Genomic DNA, 24,395 nt, shown 5'->3' with positions numbered 1-24,395 from the left:
ACTATGGGCCAACGCTCTATCAATAAAATTCCCAGCTGCGCCTGAATCGACGAGCACCTTATGCTGGGAATGCGGGGAAAACTCAGAAAAAGTGACATAGACAAACATATGGGCAACAGAGGGCTCTGGGTGAGAATGGTGCCGGCTCACCTGGGGTGACGCCATAGCGCCCTGCCTGCTGCTTCGATCCCCAGAGGAACCAACCCGGCACCGACCGGCAGTGTGACCTCTGCGGCCACAGATGGTGCACGAGCTGGAACCCCCCGACCGCTGAACGCCACCCGAACAAGGAGAGGGACCAACTTCGGCGGAAGTCGTGACAACTGGCAACAATTTAATTATGCTTTTGTTAAGAAATCTAGCTAACTAGCTAGCTATGTTAACAATGAAGCATAATCCCAACTCATGACGTTACTACCCTGCATGAAATCTAGAATCGACTTCCTGTTTCGCAACAAAGCATCCTCATTCTGCCAAACATACCCTCATAAAACTTTTTTGCTCCTTTGCACCCCAGTATCTCTACATGCACATTCATCTTCTGCACATCTATCACTCCAGTGTTTAATTGCTAAATTGTAATTATTTCACCACTATAGCCTATTTATTGCCTTATCTTACCTCATTTGCACACACTGTATATAGACTTTTCTTTCTATTGAATTATTGACTGTATGTTTGTTTATTCCATGTGTAACTCTGTGTTGTTTGTGTCGCACTGCTTTGCTTTATCTTGGCCAGGTTGCAGTTGTAAATGAGAACTTGTTCTCAACTAGCCTACCTGGTTAAATAAAGGTGAAATAAAAAATTTAAATGAATCTGCAGGTAGCTATCCAACCAGGTTCAATGTTAGCTAAGCAAATGGCTCTGAGATATGAATAATAAGGTCATACACGTAATGTTAGCTAGCGAGCCAGCCAGCTAACGTTAGCTAGCTAACTAGGTAAACAATGAACCATAATGACAACTCATGACATTACTACCCTGCATGAATCTGCAGGTAGCTAACCAACCAGGTTCAATGTTAGCTTGCTAACATTAGGCTATAGCTAGCCAAGCAAATGGCCAAGCCAAGCAAATGGCTGTTTCTGTCAAAATAAGAAACATGTAATATCATAAACATACATGCATCATTCATGGTTGGACGTGTATCCTGTCGGATGACATCATTGGCCTTAGTTTGAAGATGTAATCCGGAGACAGGTGGTTTCTCCATCTCCTTCTCGATAAAACTCAGTCCTTAAATTGGAGATCAACACTTATGCAGATTTAATATACGTTAGACAAAATTACCTAGACATACTGACCAGCTCAAATAGACAGAAGCGTGCTATATGGCAGACCAATACAAACTCATCTCTAGGCATGTGCAGCCCACTCATTATCTAAGCCAATCATGGCTAGCGGGAAGGTTGTTGACTTTTTCTTTGGCTAAACCAACGAGGCTCGTAATTAAAAATGTGTATTCCTATTTACAGATGGCATACAAGTTTGTTATTAAGGCACATGAAAGTTGACATGTTCGAAAAGGCATTTCTGCCAAAAAACACATTTTGATAAAAAAGAAAGGTTTACGTTCAAACAGCTCTCCTGTGAAGCAGTGACCCACGACATGCGCCTAGTTTCCTGAAACAGGTCACAAATTGTGTCATTCGGAACCATATCTGCAACATTATATTCAATTTTGTTGTGACTCGAATATGTACCTACATTTACATATCAGCCAGGACGCACACTGGCTAACTAGTGAGGAAAACACAGGAGCTTGAGATCGCCCAGCATGCTCTGCTCCACTTCACAGGTGTGCGGAGCTACAGCTCTGATATGATGAACTTCGATCTATTCTACAGCACTATGATAACTACTATTTCTCCACAGCCTTTTGTACAATATGTTACATAAAATAGTAACACTGTATATTAAGTCGCCATTAGACCATGTTATTACTATACACCTACACTTCTTTGCTAACAAGAATGTAATTACTTGGCTGTACATGGTATCTGTAGATAAAGGTACTTAAAATGATTGAATTATAACCTAAGGAAACTGACCAAACTGAAACTGTTTGCTGTTCCCCTAGGTGTAACCACTGTGCTGACAATGACCACCCTGAGTATAAGTGCTCGTAACTCCCTCCCCAAGGTGGCCTACGCCACGGCCATGGACTGGTTCATCGCTGTCTGCTACGCCTTTGTCTTCTCCGCCCTCATTGAGTTTGCCACAGTCAACTACTTCACAAAGCGCGGCTGGGCCTGGGATGGGAAGAGCATTGTGAATGACAAGGTAATGGAAGCATATCCCCCTCCGATTGCATGACATGCAGCATTTTCAGAGAGAATCCATAGTGATCTTTTTGTTTTGATGGCGGCAACCCATTTCCATATGATTTCCAACCAGAGGGCCTCAGAATGTGTTGTGTTTGCATCCGAATTCAGATTGTTCCCTGTGCGACAGCCATAGGCAATACTGGAGATCGAAGACCATGTGCATATGAACGGATTTACGTAATGAATGTATAAACACACGTATAGTTGCCTACAACCGTACAGGTCAGAGAAAACAATATGGCGATACAAACACAGAAGGTCACAGGCTTTTTTTTACTTTATGTTCAGGGAGGGAGAGTAAATTGGGACCCCATGAAGCATAGCCAAGATAAATGGGTTGAGATTAGAGAAAATAACATATGGAGAGGGAAACTGTGAAAGAGTCATACAGTGAGAAATACTATCTGTGTGGGAAGATCAGTTTGAAGTGAATCAGACTTTGTGGGGGTAATAAACATTTGCTGTGACACACTTTGCGTCAGTTCATTAGTTAGACACCACAAAAAAAATCTAAAAAGTGATGTGGAACGGTTGGGGTTTAGTTTGAATACATCCCTCAGAATGTCCATATTCATCTTTAAAAAAGCATATTTAAATATACTGGATATTTCAGTAATAAAAGTAAATTAAAATACATATCATATAATACTTTTGATCAGAGACTCACTAACCATTTACCGCTAACCTACAGTATGACAGCTGAATTGATTGGGAAATTACAGTGGCTTGGTCAGTAGAATGGAAAGCAGCAGTTCGTAAGTGATTCCCAACTGGGCACAGACGTCAATTCAACTTCTATTCCACGTTGGTTCAACGTCATTTCACTGAAATGTTGTGGAAACAACGTTGATTCAACCAGTGTGTGCCCAGTGGGACCTCACGAAACCTAAACAAAAAAAAGAACATGATTTTGAGATTTTCACGAAATATAATCAATAGAAGAGTCCTTCAGAGGAAGTATTGTTTACATATATTGGACATTTGTATCTAAAAGCATAATTGAAAAATGATTATCAAAGTTGGCATATTTACCCAGGCCTGCTTTAAAACTCCATAGGTGCTACAAAGCATATTATGCATAATATGTGTAGTATTTTGATTTCAATAACTTTTGTTTTATATTCATGTAGGAATATTGAAAAAGATAAACATGAATTTTGAAAATATACAAATGTTGATTTGGCAATTGTTTCTGTCCCAACAAAAAAAAAATCTTGGTGACCAAAAGTTGTTTCGAGCAATCTATTGCTCTACATTTTTAAACGTGCATGTTTCCATATATAGACACACCCTGTGTTTTAATAAAATGAACTAAATGCATTGAGCTTGTCTGATGCTTTAAGCTTACAGTTTGATGCCTCAAGAGGGCGCTAGAGATCTAGATAACCATAAAAAAATGTATTTAAAAAAGAACCTTAACCTGACCCAACTCTTCTCCCTCTCGTGCTGGCTTTCGCAGATTCTGTCATTAATCCCCTGAAGTTGCCGGTAATAGGCTACCTGAGGAGTTCGCAGCCTTTCTCATGTGGAATGGCAATTTATCTTACCATTTATTTTTTTAAATGTATTGTACTTTTACCCCTTTTTTCCCCTAATTGGTAGTTAGTCTTGTCCCATCACTGAAATTTCCCATACGTACTCGGGAGAGGCGAGGTCGAGAGCCATGCGTCCTCCGAAACACGACCCTGCCAAGCCACACTGCTTCTCGACACACTGCTTGCTTAATCCGAAGGAAACACCGTCCAGCTAGCGACCGCAGTCAGCTTGCAGGCGACCGGCTCACCACAAGGAGTCGCTAGAGCGCGATGGGACAAGGAAATCACGGCGGCCAAACCCTCCCCTAACCCGAACGACACTGGGCCAATTGTGCGCCGCCTCATGGGTCACCCGGTCACAGCCAGCTGTGACACAGCCTGGGATAGAACACCACTGTGCCACTCGGGAGGCCCATTATCTCACCATTTCTACCGATCTGCGTGCCAGTTATGGTTTTCATATGCACATTTTCGTGAAACAGTTTAATTTAATTCATAATAACTCTTCATATCTCAAAATCATTGTCATGTGGTTAATCAAAACATGCAACATTGTTTGAAATATTCTGGACCTTCAGAGTTTCCTGCACCAGTGAGCTCGGGACAGACACAGCTGTAGGCTATTTGCGCAAGGGATAAGAAGCAGTGCTTGGCTTGGGCAGGAGCTCACCAGAGCTGAGTACCGGCACCTCATGTTCTACTGCTTGAGCTCCTGTTCCTCTTATAGAATATTAGTTCAAAAATATTGTGGAGCTCCTGCACCTACATATAAACAGTACTAGCACCCAAAATGAGTACCGAAACCTATTTCAATCTAAGTCTTGCACTGATAAGAAGCCTATTTTATGACGTGTCCACTGGATCAGAGCATGACATTTTTCCCTTTCATGCTGTGGTTATCGAAAGGGAGAGAGCTGGAACGATTTTTCAAATACATTGAGGAACTATTATAATTCTCAATGGATGTAAAAACAGACGTTGTTTGCTTGCTGTTTGAGGTGAAGAAAACATTACTTTGAGAAGCTCCACAGGTCATGAGTGGTGGTGCGTTAAGCCAATCAGACACACTATCAGATCCCCAAATGAACACATTTATATGCCTACATTTGCGCGCAGGCCAGGTAGCCTATAAGTCTACTTCTATGCATGCGCGTCCTTACTCAACATTGACAGGAGCACTCCAAACTAAAGACAATGACTAAATTGACAGAACTCGTAAATGGAATTAAATAAACCAAAACTTGTTTTTCACAACTGTAGTATAGGTTGTGCACTCTGCAAACAATGTGTGCACTCAGACAATAAGAACAGGAAGACTGGAATAATAATATTGAATGTATTAAAATAAATAACCGTAACCAAGGTAACAAACATTGTACATTAGAAATTATAGGAATTAATGGTAAATGTACTACTCATGTCATGGGAAATTGATATACACTAACAATCAAACACAAACAATTCACACAATTAAGTTATGAAACGGTGAATGTGCACAAATTGGCAGGAGACAGTGCATTCTGGAGAGAGAAGTGCATTGTGCATCTGGGCGCACGGTCAATCCGACATTTGCATTGGCCATGCAGCATTTATGGTGATATGGCCTCAGCAGAGGTCAGGGCGTTCATACTTCTTTGGCTTCGCGGAGCAGTGCAGGGCTGTTGTCAAGGAAGTGAGTTTGTGTTTATACAGGATGTACCGCCTCCACCTACCGTCAAACAATCATGTCAATGCGGAGCTATACAGAGCCCTCCGCATTGTTACAACATTTGGGAGGCACATGGCGATGAGGTACAGAGGTTGATTTGGCAATTGCGCCACACACTCCATATGGAGCCTGCGACCACATTTTAGAATCAGGCATAAATTGGCTTTTAGTCTACGCCTCAGCAATGAATTAGTTTACTGAGATGGGCGCAAATATATATTTATTTGTTACTGCTCGACTAAAACAATCTTTGTCGACCAACAGCCTAATGACCAAACAATCGACCAGTCGACTAATTGGGGTCAGCACTAAACAATTTCATTGATTTTACTGAGTTACAGTTCATATGAGGAAATCAGTCAATTGAAATGAATTCATTAGGCCCTAATCTATGGATTTCACGATTGGGAATACAGATATGCATCTGTTGGTCACAGATAACAACAAAAAATGGGCCTCAGGATCTCATCACGGTATTTTTGTACATTCAAATTGCCATCGATAAAATGCAATTGTGTTTGTTCTCCGTAGCTTATGCCTGCCCATACTATAACCCCAACGCCACCATGGGGCACTCTGTTCACAACGTTGACATCAACAAACCGCTCGCCCACACAACACCATACAGTTAAAGTTGGAAGTTTACAGACACTTAGGTTGGAGACATTAAAACTTGTTTTTCAACCACTCCACAAATTTCTTGTTAACAAACTATGGTTTTGGCAATTCGGTTAGGACATCTACTTTGTGCATGACACAAGTCATTTTTCCAACAATTGTTTACGGAGAGATTATTTCACTTATAATTCACTGTATCACTGTGGATGTATTTCAAGGCCTACCTTCAAACTCAGTGCCTCTTTGCTTGACATTATGGGAAAATCAAAAGAAATCAGCCAAGACCTCAGAAAACAAATTGTAGACCTCCACACGTCTGGTTCATCCTTGGGAGCAATTTCCAAACGCCTGAAGGTACCACATTCATCTGTACAAACAATAGTACGCAAGTATAAACACATGCAGCCGTCATACTGCTCAGGAAGGAGATGGGTTCTGTCTCCTAGAGATGAACGTACTTTTGTGAAAAAGTGCAAATCAATCCCAGAATAGCAAAGGACCTTGTGAAGATGCTGGAGGAAACAGGTACAAAAGTATCTATATCCACAGTAAAACGAGTCCTATGTCGACATAACCTGAAAGGCCACTCAGCAAGGAAGAAGCCACTGCTCCAAAATCACCATAAAAAAAGCCAGACTACGGTTTGCAACTGCACATGGGGACAAAGATTGTACTTTTTGGAGAAATGTCCTCTGGTCTGATGAAACAAAAATAGAACTGTTTGACCATAAAGACCATCATTATGTTTGGAGGAAAAATGGGGGGGGCTTGCAAGCTGAAGAACACCATCCTAACCATGAAGCACGGGGGTGGCAGCATCATGTTGTGGGGGTGCTTTGCTGCAGGAGGGACTGGTGCACTTCACAAAATAGATGGCATCATGAGCAAGGAAAATTATGTGGATATATTTACGTAATATCTCAAGACATCAGTCAGGAAGTTAAAGCTTGGTCGCAAATGGGTCTTCCAAATGGACAATGACCCGAAGCATACTTCAAAAGTTGTGGAAAAATGGCTTAAGGACAATAAGTCAAGGTATTGGAGTGGCCATCACAAAGCCCTGACCTCAATCCCATAGAAAATTTGTGGGCAGAACTGAAGAAGCATGTGCGAATAAGGAGGCCTACAACCCTGATTCAGTTACACCAGCTCTGTCAGGAAGAATGGGCCAAAATTCATCCAACTTATTGTGGGAAGGTAGTGGAAGGCTACCCGAAACATTTGACCCAAATTAGACAATTTAAAGGCAATGCTATGAAATACTAATTGAGTGTATATAAACTTCTAACCCACTGGGAATGTGATGAAAGAAATAAAAGCTGAAATAAATCATTCTCTCCACTATTATTCTGACATTTCACATTCTTAAAATAAAGTGGTGATTCTAACTGACCTAAAACAGGGAATCTTTACTGTGATTAAATGTCAGGGATTGTCAAAAACTGAGTTTAAATGTATTTGGCTAAGGTGTATGTAAACTTCCAACTTCAACTGTACATGTGGTCTGTAGTTGTGAGTTTTTTTATTTAAGCTTTATTTAACTAGGCAAGTCAGTTAAGAACAAATTGTTATTGACAATGACTGCCTACCCCGGCCAAACCCTAACCCGGTCGATGCTGGGCCAATTGTGCGCCGCCCTATGGGACTCCCAATCACGGCCGGTTGAGATACAGCCTGGAATCAAACCATGGTCTGTAGGGATGCCTCTCGTACTGAGATGCAGTGCCTTAGACCGCTGTGCCACTCAGGGTTGGACTTATGGTAGAAAAATGAATGTTAAATTCTCTGGCAACAGCTCTGGTGTACATTCCTGCAAGTCAGCATGCCAATTGGACGCTTCCTCTAAACTTGAGACATATGTGGCATTGTGTTGTGTGACAAAACTGCACATTTTAGATTGGCCTTTTATTGTCCCAAACACAAGGTGCACCTGTGTAATGATAATGCGGTTTAATCAGATTCTTGATATGCCACACCTTTCAGATGGATGGGTTATCTTGGCAAAGGAGCATTGCTCACTAACAGGGATGTAAACAAATTAGGGTTGACCCCATTTAGTCCACCGGTCGATAGGCTGTTGGTCGACCGAGATTTCTTTAGTTGAGCAGTCGCAATTATTATTTTTTTAATGGTGCACAAGACACCTGTCTGATTCGCACCCGTCTCAGTGGACTAGTCCATTGCGGAGGCCACGGGGATGGCATTGTCATCACTCTAAAACATGTGATACTGAAATTGTATATGGTTGTATTATGTCAAAATAATGGTGCAACACTAATAAATGTAATATTATTTTATAACAAATGCGCTTTATCTGGCGTTGGATATGGTCGCTGTCCGCGGTTCTGAAACATAATCTTCAGTGCGCCGTAGAATTGGCGCCTTTCCCTATGTTGCTATGTTCATAATAGCAAAATGAACCAGTACATTGGGATTGAGGCAACAATGCGGCAGAGGCAACAGCAGTAGAGACGAGGGAACAGCCCTTGCTTTAACCCCTATTCGGCGGGATTCGATTTACTGGGGGTGGTCAGGTAATGCAATTATGTGCACAAGCGCAAAACACCACATCTGTCATTTTAGTCACGTCCGAATCTGCCATGTCAGGAGATGGTAGGAGAGTAACAATTCCAGACAGAATAACCTACAGTTTTTTGGGGGTGAACTCCAAGGTCCTCTGATAATACTAGTACCGTGCGAATCGACATCCCTGTGTTTTGAGAGAAATATTGGAGTTTGACAGGTGATGCTCATGGTTTGAGCAAGAAAACAATAACTGATTCGATAAATTGAACGAAGTGCTGCGCATAGCCTATGAAGGGCCTACATGTATCAACTTTCACAGTGAATGTTTTTGTTCATATATTTTGTGGGTGTGAATTGAATATTGCCAAACGCATCAGTACATTTTTTTGCGCCTATTTAATGTAACCCCTTGCTGTTAATAGATTGCAAACAGTATACACTTACTTGCGCATCAATAGCCTTACAACGCATCTCAAATGCAAGTGCATTGTTTAGCTCACATCTGAAGGTTGGGAGGCATTTGGGACGTATACTACGGATTGCTAAAATATCCTAATGATTATGATCACACTTCCTCAATTCAAATATTATGGCTACACTATACCAAAGATGGATGGTATGGTTTAGAAATTTGGGAACCAAGTTCAAGTTATCAGTGTAGCCCTGCTATCGCCTGGACGTGTTAAAATATTTTCACGGCTAGAAAAAAACCTCCAGGTTTCCGTCATAACTGTCAATTTATTGGAAAAAAAGAAAGAATTATACGAGGCTGTAAAAAAACGAATCCCGTCCGAATCGTCCTCTGGAATAACGGACGTCTGGGGTAATAAATACATAACCAACGTTCTCAAGTAATAGTAGTCCCATGCGAATAGGGCTTAGCCTAACTGTCTAAGAAAATTGAGGAGAGAGCAAACCCCAACTTAATTAGGTCTGTAATCAATAGCCTAACTGTTAAATGTGCCTGGCTTTATAAATCATCCATATATATCTACAGAAATAAGACAGATCTTGCTTATGTTGCCTGTTTGAGTGTTTAATAGCCTGCTGATTCCGTGAGCACCAACCCTCAAGCAACTGAAAAATATCAGATAAAGTAATTTCACAGATTTGGCTGTTTTTAATCATTGCTATGCTGTAATAAAGGCTTTAGAATAGTTTTCCATTAGAACAGACTGGAATAATTTATAATGCATTTAGTGTTGTTTACACTGTTATAAACAGGCAGAAAAAATAATATTGTAATCTAACAGCACCTGTTTATTATGCATATGCACGCAACGCTCACTCCTATACCCTCCTTTTTCTTGATCTCCTTAGTTTGTTATTATTACAATTATTATTATGATCATCATTATAACAATAAGTCATGTCGTTATCATGAGTAGGCTTTGTATGGTAATCTTGTATAACCACCATTGAGCTGTAGGCCTAAGAGCGCCTTACTTTGTCCTATATTTCAATATATAGGCTACTGTATCAATCAATCATTCATTCGTTCATGCCATCACACAGTATAGGAGACATTGATGCATTGGAATGCAATCAAGCATTTTCGTTTTAAAATGAAATAACAAATGGAGCTTTGAATAATTAGCCTAAACAATAAAACGCAAATCACGAAAGCATGCTACTGTTTTTAGTCTGCTGTAATAAAGGCTTTATATATTTTTTTCTTCTTCTATAGAACAGACTGTCTGGTACACTTATTTATTTAGTGTTGTTTATGCTGTTCCAAATGGTCAGATTTTTTTAAAATATTGTAATCTAACAGCAACTGTTTGACACACATAATACTCAATCACTCAATGCTTGCTCCAATACCCTATTGTTTCTTGATCTCCAGTAGTTTCCAATGTCTTCCACAGATCTGACTTCCCCTTTCCCTCCTGAGCAACCAGTAACATTCGCCCGTTTCAAGTTTCTTTTTCAAGTCCTCCACATCCATTTTGCTATCGACATTAATGGGTGCGGAGTTTGTCATAACCAATTTATTGATGTGATTATGATACGCTATAGATCAGGCCCTATTGGTCACATGCATACGATGCTTACATGTTTCACGTAGAGAGAGCAAGGGTTAAGGGAATAGGGACTGTTTTTCCTAAACATATTAGGGATTTTGGTAACAGAACTTTTCAGTCAGAACAAGTAAGATTCTAAATGGATGAAATTATGTTGCAGCTTCAGCGCAGACAGCGCAATAAAACACTTGCTGTGCTGTGGTGCCTTTTCGCTGCAGTAGGGTGGAGATCGAGACAACATACCACACAGGCACTTGTTGTAATTTTTGTTAACACAGTGTGACCATTGGGCTCTTTCTTTTTTTACCCCTTGTTCTCCCCCATTTTCGGGATATCCAATTGGTAGTTACAGTCTTGTCCCATCACTGCAACTCCCGTACGGACTCGGGAGAGGCGAAAGTCAAGAGCCGTACGTCCTCCAAAACACGACCACGCCAAGCCACATTGCTTCTTGACACAATGTCGCACCACAGGAGTTGCTAGAACGCGATGGGACAAGGACATCCCGGCCGGCCAAACCCTCCCCTAACCCGGACGACGCTGAGTCAATTGTGCGCCGCCTCATGGGTCTACCGGTCACGGCCGGCTGCGACATTGGGCTCTTTCTTGAGTCATTTGTGTCTTAATTATTTAATCAAACAGTGTGCTTCAAGCATCAAACAAGCTCAATGCATATGTAGTAGGTTTTATTCAAACACATGTATGTCTGTCTATATATGGAAAGATAAGTTTAAACATTTCAACCAAGATTTTTGTTGTTATTGGGGACAGCCCTGTTAGTGAGCATTTCTCCTTTGCCAAGATAATCCATCCACCTGACAGGTGTGGCATATCAAGAAGCTGATTAAACAGCATGATCATTGCACAGGTGCACCTTGTGCTGGGGACAATAAAAGGCCACTCTAAAATGTGCAGTTTTATCACACAACACAATGCCACAGATGTCTCAAGTTTTGAGGGAGTGTGCAATTGGCATGCTGACTGCAGGAATGTCCACCAGTGCGGTTGCCAGAGAATTGAATATTACTTTCTCTACCATACGCTGCCTCCAACGTTGTTTTAGAGAATTTGGCAGTATGTCCAACCGGCCTCACAACTGCAGACCCCGTGTAACCACACCAGCCCAGGACCACCACATCCGGCTTTTTCACCTGCGGGATCGTCTGAGACCAGCCACCCAGACAGCTGATGAAACTGTGGGTTTGCCAACCGAAAAATGTCTGGACAAACTGTCAGAAACCGTCTCAGGAACGCTCATCTGCGTGCTCGTCGTGCTCACCAGGGTCTTGACCTGACAGCAGTTCAGCGTTTTAACCGACTTCAGTGGGCAAATGCTCACCTGTGATGGCCACTGGAACTCTGGAGAAGTGTGCTCTTCACGGATGAATGGTGAGTTAACCTCTCTGGTATCATTGGGACACTAGCGTCCCACCTCGACAACAGCCAGTGAAATTGCAGGGCGCCAAATTCAAACAACAGAAATCCCATAATTAAAATTCCTCAAACTTACAAGTATTATACACCATTTTAAAGATAAACTTCTTGTTAATCCAACCACAGTGTCCGATTTCAAAAAGGCTTTACGGCGAAAGCACACCATGTGATTATGTTAGGACAGCACCTAGCCACAAGAAACCATACAGACATTTTCCAGCCAAGGAGAGGACTCACAAAAGTCAGAAATAGAGATTAAATGAATCACTAACTTTTGATGATCTTCATCTGGTGGCACTCCCAGGACTCCATGTTACACAATAAATGTTTGTTTTGTTCAATAAAGTCCCTCTTTATGTCCAAAAAACTCAGTTTAAATTGCTGCGTTATGTTCAGTAATGCATTGTCTCAAATAACATCCGGTGAAATTGCAGAGCCAAATCAAATTACAGAAACACTCATCATAAACATTGATGAAAGATACAAGTGTTATACATAGGATTAAAGATAAACGTCTTGTTAATCCAGCCGCTGTGTCAGATTTCAAAAAGGCTTTACGGCGAAAACACACCATGCGATTATGTTAGGACAGCGCCTAGCCACAAGAAACCATACAGACATTTTCCAGCCAAGGAGAGGACTCACAAAAGTCAGAAATAGCAATTAAATTAATCACTTACCTTTGATGATCTTCATCTGGTGGCACTCCCAGGACTCCATGTTACATAATAAATGTTCATTTTGTACGATAATATCCCTCATTATGTCCAAAAACCTCTGTTTTGTTGGTGTGTTTAGTTCAGTAATCCAAAGGCACAAAGCGCGCTCTCAACATCCAGTTTCGCAGAAACATGTCAAACGATGTTTAAAATCAATCCTCAGGTTGTTTTTGTCATAAATAATCAATAATATTTCAACCGGACAAAAGCTTTGTCAATAGAAAAGGAGAAACAAGAAAGGCGCGCTCCCGATCACGCGCTGGACTCATGTCTGGAAATTTCCACTGTCCACTCATTGAAAGTGCTGTATCTCCCTCATTTTTCAGAGTAAAAGCCTGAAACAATGCCTAAAGACTGGCCACATGTAGAAGAAGCCATAGAGATCGTGAACTGGGTCCTAGGTCTTTGTATGGTGGACAGGCTTTCAATGGAAAAACAGCCTTTCAAAATAATAGTACTTCGTGGATGGATTTCCCTCAGGTTTTCGCCTGCCATATCAGTTCTGTTATACTCAGACATTATTTTAACAGTTTTGAACTTTAGAGTGTTTTCTATCCAAATCTATTATATGCATATCCTAGCGTCTGGGCCTGAGTAGCAGGCAGTTTAATTTGGGCAAGCTTTTCATCCAGAATTCCGAATGCTGCCCCCTACCCTAGTGAAGTTAAGCTATGGGCAGCCATAAGCTACGGACAACGAACACAATTGCATTTTAGCGATAACAGTTTGAATGCACAGAGATACCGTGACGAGATCCTGAGGCCCATTGTCATGCCATTCATCCGCCGCCATCACCTCATGTTTCAGCATGATAATGCACAGCCCCATGTCGCAAGGATCTGTACACAATTCCTGGAAGCTGAAAATGTCCCAGTTCTTCCATGGCCTGCATACTCACCAGACATGTCACCCATTGAGCATGTTTGGAATACTCTGGATCAACGTATATGACAGTGTGTTCCAGCAACTTCGCACAGCCATTGAAGAGTGGGACAACATTCCACAGGCCACAATCAACAGCCTGATCAACTCTATGCAGAGGAGATTTGTCGCGCTGCATGAGTCAAATGGTGGTCACACCAGATACTCACTCCCCTACCTTTTTTTTAAAGTATCTGTGACCAACAGATGCATATATGTATTCCCAGTCATGTGAATTCCATAGATTAGGGCCTAATGAATTAATTTCAATTGACTGATTCCCTTAAATGAACTGTAACTGTCACGTTGTATAAATGATTGGAGACAGGCGCAGGAATTCGTAATAGGGTGGTTTAAATACTCCACCCAAAATATACAACATGCCATGAAAATGCACAGAGAAGAAGCCCAAAACAAACACGTATACAAAAACACAGGGATGTAACCCAAACAAAAGAGCGAGATAAAACCTCAATTAAATACACGGGACGAGACCCGCAATACACTGCATGGGGTGAGACCCATAATAACAAATGCACAACCATACACGGACGAGACCCGTAATAACAAGTGCACAATACACGAAATAACAAATCACAGGTACTCACAGACTAAAGGACATGGGATCAATAACCGACAAAACAATGGTGAACAGAGGGCACATACAGTATATACAATTACTAATCCGGGGGAATGAGAACCAGGTGTGCATAATGAAACAGTTCAGTGACGCCTAGAGGCCGGTGACTTGGACCTCCGGAGCTGGTACACGGAATGAGCAGCAGTACCGGGGGAGTCCGTGACAGTAACTCAGTAAAATCTTTGAAATTGTTGCATGTTGCCTTTATACACTGCTCAAAAAAATAAAGGGAACACTTAAACAACACAATGTAACTCCAATTCAATCACACTTCTGTGAAATCAAACTGTCCACTTAGGAAGCAACACTGATTGACAATACATTTCACATGCTGTTGTGCAAATGGAATAGACAACAGGTTCAACTTATAGGCAATTAGCAAGACACCCCCAAAAAAAGAGTGGTTCTGCAGGTGGGGACCACAGACCACTTCTCAGTTCCTATGCTTCCTGGCTGATGTTTTGGTCACTTTTAAATGCTATGTGTGTGTGACTCCAAATCCAGACCTCCATGGGTTGATAAATTAGATTTCCATTGATTATTTTTGTGTGATTTTGTTGTCAGCACATTCAACTATGTAAAGAAAAAAGTATTTAATAAGATTATTTCTTTCATTCAGATCTAGGATGTGTTGTTTAAGTGTTCCCTTTATTTTTTTGAGCAGTATATTTTTGTATACTCACTACTTCAGGTCCAAGGCATTGAAGACAAAAACAGACAATCCAATGATTCTCAATCCCATTCATTTTTGGGAAAATGTACACAAATTCATGAGGTGGAAAGCACAAATATCACCAGGCACCCCTATTTGGAATAACCACACCTTACCTCCAGATGTGACCTTTAAGTCGTGGTTCCAAAGTGGCATCATACATTTTGAGCATGTGTATTATGAGGGATCTCTACCGATTTGGATTATCCACGGACGATTTCTTTAAATTCTTACAACTCAGAAATCTTGTTCAAGTGCTTCAACATAATCTGGATTAACCTAAAACAAATACTGAAAGAAGCTGCTATGCCAGAGAAGTTGATTGCCAAGTTATATCAAGGGTTGATTGAAACTCTACCTGATGGTTCAGAACCTATAAGGAAAATAAATGGGAAACAGATCTAAAGGAAGAAACTGAGGAGAACCATTGGTCACAGATATGTTAAAATGTTCATACCTGCCTCTATAACCTAAGACATAAACTAATGCAATTTAAGATAATTCATAGGATTTACTACACTCCTGCCAGAATGCATATAATGCACCCAGAAATGTCACATCTCTGTTAGAGATGAAATAAGGCACAAAGGAACCCTTTACATTCTGTATGCTGTGGTCCTGTGATAAACTGCCACGATTTTGGGATGATATATGGGCTATCATTTCATTGTGTCTAGGAATTTATATCCATACATTTCCACGATTATGTCTGTTGGGAAATGTAAATATTGGTGATCAATATCCGATAATGTTTTGCTGTAAGAAAGAATGTATAGTCATCATTCACCCTCAATAACAAACTGGAGGACTGAACTAACTAGCTGCATACTGTTGGATTTTGTATATTATAAATGTAAACAAAAAACAGAATTGTTTGCCAAAATTTGGAAAACATATGTTGATCACATTAGGGAATGTTGTATAGTGGGTGTTTTGTTTTTGTGTTGTTTGTGGGGTGCTGTTGGTATGTGTTGACCATGATAATTCCTTAGTGATGTGGACACAGAGGAACTTGAAGTTCTCGACCCGCTCCACTACAGCCCTGTCGATGGGGATGGGGGCGGGCTCGGCCCTCTGTTTCCTGTCGTCCGCAATCATCTCCTTTGTTATGCTGATGTTGAGGGGGAGATTGTTGTCCTGGCACCACACTGCCAGGTCACTGACCACCTCCCTATAGGCTGTCTCATCGTCGTCTGTGATCAGGCCAACCACCATCGTGTCATCAGCAAACTTAATGATGGTGCTGGAGTCATGCGCAACACCCAGTCGTGGGTGAACAGGGAGTACAGTAGGGGACTAAGCACGCACCCCTGAGGGCCCCCGTGTTGTGGGTCAGAATGGTGGATGTGTTGTTCCCTACCCTCACCACCTGAGGGCGGCCCATCAGGAAGTCCAGGATCCAGTTGCAGAGGGAGGTGTTCAGTTCCAGTGTCCTGAGCTTAGTGATGAGCTTGGAGGGCACTATGGTGTTGAATGCTAAGCTATAGTCAATGAACAGCATTCTCACGTAGGTGCTCCTCTTTTCCAGGTGGGAGAGGGCATTGTGGAGTGCAATAAAGATTGCGTCATCTGTGGATCTGCTGGGGTGGTATGCGCATTGGAGTGGGTCCAGGGTGTCTGGGATGATGGTGTTGATGGTGTTGATGTGAGCCATGACCAGTCTTTCAAAGCATTTCATGGCTACATATATATGACTGCTACGGGGCGATAGTTCTTTAGACAGGTTACCTTGGCATTCTTGGGCACAGGGACTATTGTGGTTGCTTCAAACATGTAGGTATTACAGACTGGGTCAGGGAGAGGTTGAAAGTACACTCGGAGTACGCTTCCTGGTAATCCATCTGGCCCCACAGCCTTGTGAATGTTAACCTATTTAATGGTCTTACTCACAGGAATTTAGCTCATCTGGTAGGCTCTGGGCAGCTCACAACTATAGGTTTCGCTTTGTAATCCGTGAAAGTTTGCAAGCTCTGCTACATCAGACGAGTGTGTGTCCCTATAGGCCACATATTTCAATTGAGTAAATGTGATCATAATCATTATTTTAGCGATTCCACGTTAGACGTCTCTCCTAACGAAAAGGCCCTCCATCCTGCTGATGTGGTGCTGCTGGACAGCGCACTTGCACTTCATATGCGTTTATGGATGAGAAAGCGAACTTGCCATTTCCAAAAAGGAACTCAGTGGGGAATCGGGGATTCCCTGCTTTGCAATCTGTTGCCTACGTCAACAGACAGGGTTTCATTAAATAGGCTTTGGCACTATCCTTTTTTATTCCACATTTCATTAAACTGACGCATTTGACGATGTTCAACTTCAATTCATTGGCACAAAACGTGCGTCAGACAAAAATATTGTTTTGTCTCTGACTTGCATAGAACAGGTAGTGGTCACCTACATTCAATGTAGTAGGTTTAGGCTAGACCCAATATATAAGCTTACATACATATGGTGGATTAATAGCCCAGCCTATGAATTAACTTCTAATTTACACATCTCGGTCTTCACTCTTCTCTTCTTGGCCAGTTTATGCATCTCCACTGGCATCTCCACTGGCATCTCCACTGGCATCTTTTTCCATAAGCTTATAGCTCTTGAACCAGTAGCCTAGCCCAATGAGTGTCCCAGAAGTAGCAATATAGTTTCAGGCACTTATTTTGAGCAATTCAAATAAATATATATATAATATATATATTAGAGGAAAGAAGAACCTTTACAGTGTTTACAATGAACTGGCAGAGAAGTTTGAATGGCGAGAGCTTTTCTGGTATGATGTGATCACATTGGCTGGTGGTAATAATGCAACAAACGCAAATCGTCTATTCTCTCCGCGCCCAATGTTTATGTTTACAATAAAATGTATAACATCAGAATGTAAGAAGGTTTCCAATCAAATGTATGAATTAAGTTACAGCGTTTGCCTATCAGTCTAATTTGCATAAACATTGTGATTGGATGACAGCTGTGAGGGTTATCGAATCAGGATCAAATCCTCTGATCTCCTCAAGCTCATTAATGATAGAATGTTCATATTTGACGATTGCAGAAAGGCCAGTCTTATTGGCAAATGACAGGAGTGGCAAGGAGTGGAATGTAATAGCTGAACAGAGACGGCAACCAGGCTAGTCACATAGTAATTCCCTGCTAAAATGTTGACAGTATGATGCTCAACAGCACATCCAAGACCCGGCTGGCATTCATTCTGCCACGTCTCTGCATTTAGATTGATGCATTACCCTATCCCAGATCCCATTAATTATTATTAAGAACCTCCCCTGGGTGTATTCATCATCTAGGACTGTCTGGAACACATGCAAGCCGGAAGTGACAGGTCCGTCTGATGACTGCTAGCTACTAACTTTGGCTCTTTCCACAGAAAAAAGAGAAGGCCTCCGCCATGAAGAAGAACAACGCATACGCCGTGGCGGTGGCCAACTATGCACCCAACATCACCAAAGACTCTGGGTTGTCCACCATCGCCAAGGGCGGCGCTGCTGACCCCAACATGGCGGTTGGCAAGGTGGGTGGCAAAGCAGACCCAAAGAAGACTTTCAACAGTGTGAGCAAAATCGATAGGATTTCGAGGATTATGTTCCCGGTCCTGTTTAGCAGCTTCAACTTAGTCTATTGGGCCACATACTTAAACAGAGAACCTTATATAAAGGATATGGTGCCCTCAACCTAGAGGCCTCTCCCTCCTGCATTGTAATATATCCGAATTACGGGACTAAAAGACTTAGCAAATACGACTAGTATCTGCTAACTCTTGGTTCGTTGGTACAAGACAGACAAGCCCTGGATTGCTTTGTGTCCCTCTCTTTCCTGTTTTTTCTACACCACTTTCTGCAGTGCTTTTGGAAAGAACTGGCCTTTGTAAATACAGCATAAATGTATAATCATGACTTTTGTGTGTTTCGTGATATAATCAGTGAACAATACATTTATTTTGTGTGCTTATGTTTTATTGACCATTGAAAAGTTTATAAAAGGAACCTCGAGATGTTTATTTTAGTCAAAGTTTTAGAAAATCTTATTTTTTTTATATTTCATCTTATTTTTTTTATTTTTTTGTGGGCTAAGTATGTAATATTTCTCAGCGACCAGTATTTCTCAATTATGTATAAAGTTATCTTTTTCTATACAAGCCAATACAAAAAAAGAAAAATATTTAAATGCTTATGTTTTATTGCAATGTAGTAGATTATTTTGTTAAACAAAATATCAACATAAGCAAAACAAACAATGTTTTTTGTGTGTTGATTTACCATACTGTGTAATGATTGATTAATTGATTTTATTTGCCAGTGAAAAAAAAACATTTACCCACAGTACATACATTTAAAAACATGACAGGGATAACACAAAAAGGTCTGACTTATTTCCATTGTGTAGCCTTAAAATGGAATGGATGAAAGGGTTGATTGAAGCGTTTGAGGGAGGGTGGGAGCGTCAATGATCTCAGTGGAGGGAGAATCATGGTAGCAGACAGGGAAGTCTGACAGTCAGTCAGACACGGACAGGTCCGTAGCCTCAGCCACACATCTCACCATCTCAGATGTCCTGTGTAGTCATTTGGCTCAGACTGAGTACAGTGCCTTCGAAAAGTATTCAGACCCCATCCTCAGCAATCTACACACAATACCCTAAAATACATTTTTATACATTTTTGCTCATTTATTAAAATAAAAAACAAAAATACCTTATTTACATAAGTATTCATAACCTTTGCTATGAGATTCGAAATTGAGCTCAGGTACCTCCTGTTTCCATTTATCATCCTAGAGATGTTTATGCAACTCGATTGGAGTCTACCTGGGATAAATTCAATTGATTGGACATGATTTGGAAAGGCACACACCTGTCTATAAAAGGTCCTACAGTTGACATGTCAACTGTAGAACCTTCATGTGACCCATGGTGGTGACAGCACCATGCTGTGGGGATGTTTTTCAGCGGCAGGGACTGGGAGACTAGTCAGGATCGAGGGAAAGATGAACGGAGCAAAGTACAGAGAGATCCTTGATGAAAATCTGCTCCAGAGCACCCAGGACCTCAGACTGGGGCGAAGTTTCACCTTCCAACAGGACAACAACCCTAAGCACATAGGCAAGACAAGCAGGAGTGGCTTCGGGACAAGTCTCTGAATGTCCTTGAGTGGCCCAGCCAGAGCCCGGACTTGAAACAGATCGAACATCTCTGGAGAGACCAGAAAATAGCTGCTCCCCATCCAACCTGACAGAGCTTGTGTAACGAACGTCGTTGGAAGAATGGTCGGACCAAGGCGCAGCGTGGTTTGGGTTCATCATCTTTTATTAAGGTGAACCAGCAACTAAACAAGAAAACAGAAACCAACGAAACGTACAGCCTTGTAGGGTTTAAAAGCAACAATACAAAGTCAAGATCCCACAAACAACAGGTGGGAAAGGCTGCCTAAATATGATCCCCAATCAGAGACAACGATAGACAGCTGCCTCTGATTGGGAACCATACCCGGCTAGAGTACCCACCCTAGTCACACACTGACCTAACCAAAAAAGAGAATAAAAAGGCTCTCTAAGGTCAGGGTGTGACAGTATCCCCCCCAAAGGTGCGGACTCCGGCCGCAAAACCTGACTCTATGGGGGAGGTTCCGGGTGGGCATCTAGCCTCGGTGTCAGCTCCGGTTCGGGACGTAGACCCCGCTCCGCTCGCGGATCACTCCGCTTCCGTGGAACCGGACCATGGATCATCGCCGGAGGCTCCAGACCGTGGATCGTCGCCGGAGGAACCGGACCGTAGATCGTTGCCGGGGTCTCCGGACCGTGGATCGTCGCCGGGGACCCCTGACCGTGGATCGTTGCCGGAGGCTCCGGACTGGGAACCCCCGCTGGAGGCTCCGGACTGGGAACCCCCGCTGGAGGCTCCGGACTGGGAACCCCCGCTGGAGGTTCTGGACCGTCTCCGGAGGTTCCGGACTGTGGACCGTCTCCGGAGGCTCCGGACTGTGGACCGTCGCCGGAGGCTCCGGACTGTGGACCGTCGCCGGAGGCTCCGGACTGTGGACCGTCGCCGGAGGCTCCGGACTGTGAACTGTCGCCGGAAGCTCTGGACTGGGAACTGTCGCCGGAAGCTCTGGACTGGGAACTGTCGCCGGAGGCTCTGGACTGGGAACTGTCGCCGGAGGCTCTGGACTGCCGATCGTGACCGTCGCCGGAGGCTCTGGACTGCCGACCGTCGCTGGAGGCCTGGTGCGTGGAGCTGGCACAGGACGAACTGGGCTGGGGAGACGCACAGGAGGCCTGGTGCGTGGAGCTGGCACAGGACGTACCGGGCTGTGGAGGCGCACCAGGCCTCCAGCGACTTGAGGTCTGGACTTGAGGTCTGGAGCGTAGAGCTGGCACAACGTGTCCTGGACAGATGACAACCTTCGCACGGCAAGTGCGGGGAGCTGGCACAGGACGTACCGGGCTGTGGAGGCGCACTGGAGACACGGTGCGTCGAACCAGCACACATTGTACCGGAACGATAACACTCTCCTCAAAGCGACTGCGGAGATCTGGAACAGGACGTGCAGGGCTGGGGAGGCGTACCTCGCTGCCTCCGCCTGCTGCCATGGCAGGCTTCTGTCTCCTGCCATGATCTCGTCACATGTCCAGGATGTCCTCCACTCCTGGCTTAACCTCCCAGGCCCAGGATCCCTGCTCCTCCTGGGCACGCTGCTTGGTCCGTGGGTGGTGGGATCTTCTGTAACGAACGTCATTAGAAGAATAGTTGGACCAAGGCGCAGCGTGGTTTGGGTTCATCATCTTTTATTAAGGTGAACCAGCAACAAAACAGAAACCAATGAAATGTACAGCCTTGTAGGGCTAAAAAGCAACAATACAAAATCAAGATCCCACAAACAACAGGTGGGAAAGGATGCCTAAATATGATTGGGAACTGATTGGGAACCATACCCGGCTAGAGTACCCACCCTAGTCACACCCTGACAGAAACCAACAAAATGTACAGCCTTGTAGGGCTAAAAAGCAACAATACAAAATCAAGATCCCACAAACAACAGGTGGGAAAGGCTGCCTAAATATGATTGGGAACTGATTGGGAACCATACCCGGCTAGAGTACCCACCCTAGTCACACCCTGACCTAACCAAAAAAAAAAGAATAAAAAGGCTCTAAAGTCAGGGCGTGACAGCTTGAGAGGATCTGCAGAGAAGAATGGGAGAAACTCCCCAAATACAGATGTCCCAAGAAGACTTAAGGCTGTTGTCAGGGCCTAAGGTGCTTCAACAAAGGCGCTGAAAGCTCACCACACTTCTGTATGAAGTAGTTGGTGTTTCACTTCGACAAGCCATCGCAGTCCTCTCTCTGTTCTGCTCATCACTGTGTAAGGATGTTTCAAGTTGATAAAATTATATTTGGATGATTGTGCATTCTACATTGGCGGCAGGTGCCGTTATCCTCATGCAAAATAGCACTGAACTGTGCAAAAAAAGAAGGGTGCAATTTTTCCCCTTTATACTTCTATTCATCAATTTTTAAGTTAGGACAGGCGGAAGGCGGAGGAGCTCCAGTACAGTAGGTGGCGTTAATGCACAATAATGTTGGATGCCAGCCGCCGATAAACCCCAGAAGAAGGGCACTGTTTTCCCGCAGTTCTGTTAACGACGGCGAGGTCAGGTGTTCAGCAGGCCGGAGCGAAGGACATTGTGTGCTAGCTTAGCCAGCTAGTCCTAAGGAGGACTCCGGGACACAGCAGGTGGGAGGTGGGGGTGACACTGTGTGCTAGCTAGCACAAGATGTCGCTAAATATTAAGCTAGCTAGTATACAGTGTCACCCTAGCCTCCCATCTGCTGTGCTAGCGGGAGGCGGGGATGACCAGTAGACAGTGTCCTACCCCATGCCTGTCGGGCACGGTTTTCTCCAGGACACAGCAGGCGCGAGCGACACAGTGTGGTAGCTAGCACATAGTGTCGCTAACTAGCAAGCTAGCTGGTTAGCTAGCACACAGTGTCGCCCTAGCCTCCCGTCTGCTGCTGTGCCAAATGGCACTGTTTTCCCGCAGTTCTGTTAAGAACGGTGAGGGCAGGTGTTCAGCAGGCGAGAGCGAAGGACACTGCCTACCGGTGTCGCTCCTGCTTGCTAGCAAGGAGGACTCCAGTAGGCGGGGGCGAAAAAACTCTGATAATACTTTCATTTTCCCTTTGGCCCACATTCAAAAGTTACAAGCATGAAGAGGTGTCCATGACGGAACCATTGGGAAGCTCGAGGGGGGGTGTTCCTGCAGATTCTTTTACGATATACATGTATATCAGAAGGCGGATATTATGTATCAGAGCATTAAAATGTGTTGTACATTTACATGCTTTTCATTCACTGAGGTTTGAGTCCCGGTCGGTGCTACAGTATACTTCCATGTCTGGTTTCATTGACTCTCCCCTTTAACTGTCCCTAATTTACAAATGTTTAGCTACAACTTCTGAGTCCGTTGGAGAGGATCAGCTTGAGCAAAGTGAGACGTATAATCACTGATCTACAAATAGTATTCGCTGGCAAATAATAGGCTTTGTGAGATTAAGATTCGCAGAGCTACGCCTCCCCTGGCTTAGGCGATCCCCCCACCAAACACACACGCACAACCAGACATTGACTGACTGATTGGAGACAGCTTGTGTCAATTAAATAACAGAAGAAAAATACAGCCGTGTTTGCGAGAGAGAGAAATGTCGCCCAACATCTATGTTAGTTATGTACACTGTCACACTGACCTTGTTGATGAAGATTATTGAGCGCCCAGAAATGAATGCAACTTATTTTGTCATGAACAGGCTTTGTATGAAGTGGCATCAATAGGATGCGTTGTTTGATTGCTACAATGGTGCTAGCCTGTTCTAAATCCTCAGATCAATTTAGCCATATTTCACAGGTAATTAATTGGGTGTTGATCAAAGACCCTATGGACCAAACACCCACAAATGCTTCAAAACAAAATTGCACCAGTGTCTACAGAAACAATTGTTTACATTTATATGAAGTTATATCATGTATATCTTTCCTAAGTTTATGTGTTAAATAATGTACATCTTCTACCAATTTGCTCACCATCAACTGTTTCAATGGTTATGTACTGTATAGGGCCCGGAGTCTTTCACGGTCACATGGTCAGGGAAAACTTAGGGCACTAGCTATGAATGCGTTCATCAGATCTTTACAGATGTTGACATGCAACATTTCATGTTAACATACTGT

The 24,395-nt window shown here is 43.1% G+C and overlaps 1 protein-coding gene across 1 annotated transcript in view; it reads left to right on the top strand.

Annotated features, from left to right (window-relative positions):
- Positions 1–19,407, top strand: part of LOC115205137 (gamma-aminobutyric acid receptor subunit alpha-2) — a 60,426-nt gene extending 41,019 nt beyond the window's left edge. Inside the window, exons 9-10 of the mRNA XM_029770821.1 lie at positions 2,084–2,286; positions 18,544–19,407. Coding sequence (XP_029626681.1) covers positions 2,084–2,286; positions 18,544–18,852 — 512 coding nt within the window. The 3' untranslated portion in view covers positions 18,853–19,407. The remainder of the gene's footprint in view (positions 1–2,083; positions 2,287–18,543) is intronic.
- Positions 19,408–24,395: the final 4,988 nt, after the last annotated feature.

The sequence above is a fragment of the Salmo trutta genome, chromosome 13 (genome assembly GCF_901001165.1).
Source record: "Salmo trutta chromosome 13, fSalTru1.1, whole genome shotgun sequence".
Classification (NCBI taxonomy): Eukaryota; Metazoa; Chordata; class Actinopteri; order Salmoniformes; family Salmonidae; genus Salmo; species Salmo trutta.
The sequence above is the reverse complement of the archived record's forward strand: the minus strand, read 5'-3'. Positions and strand labels throughout refer to the sequence as shown.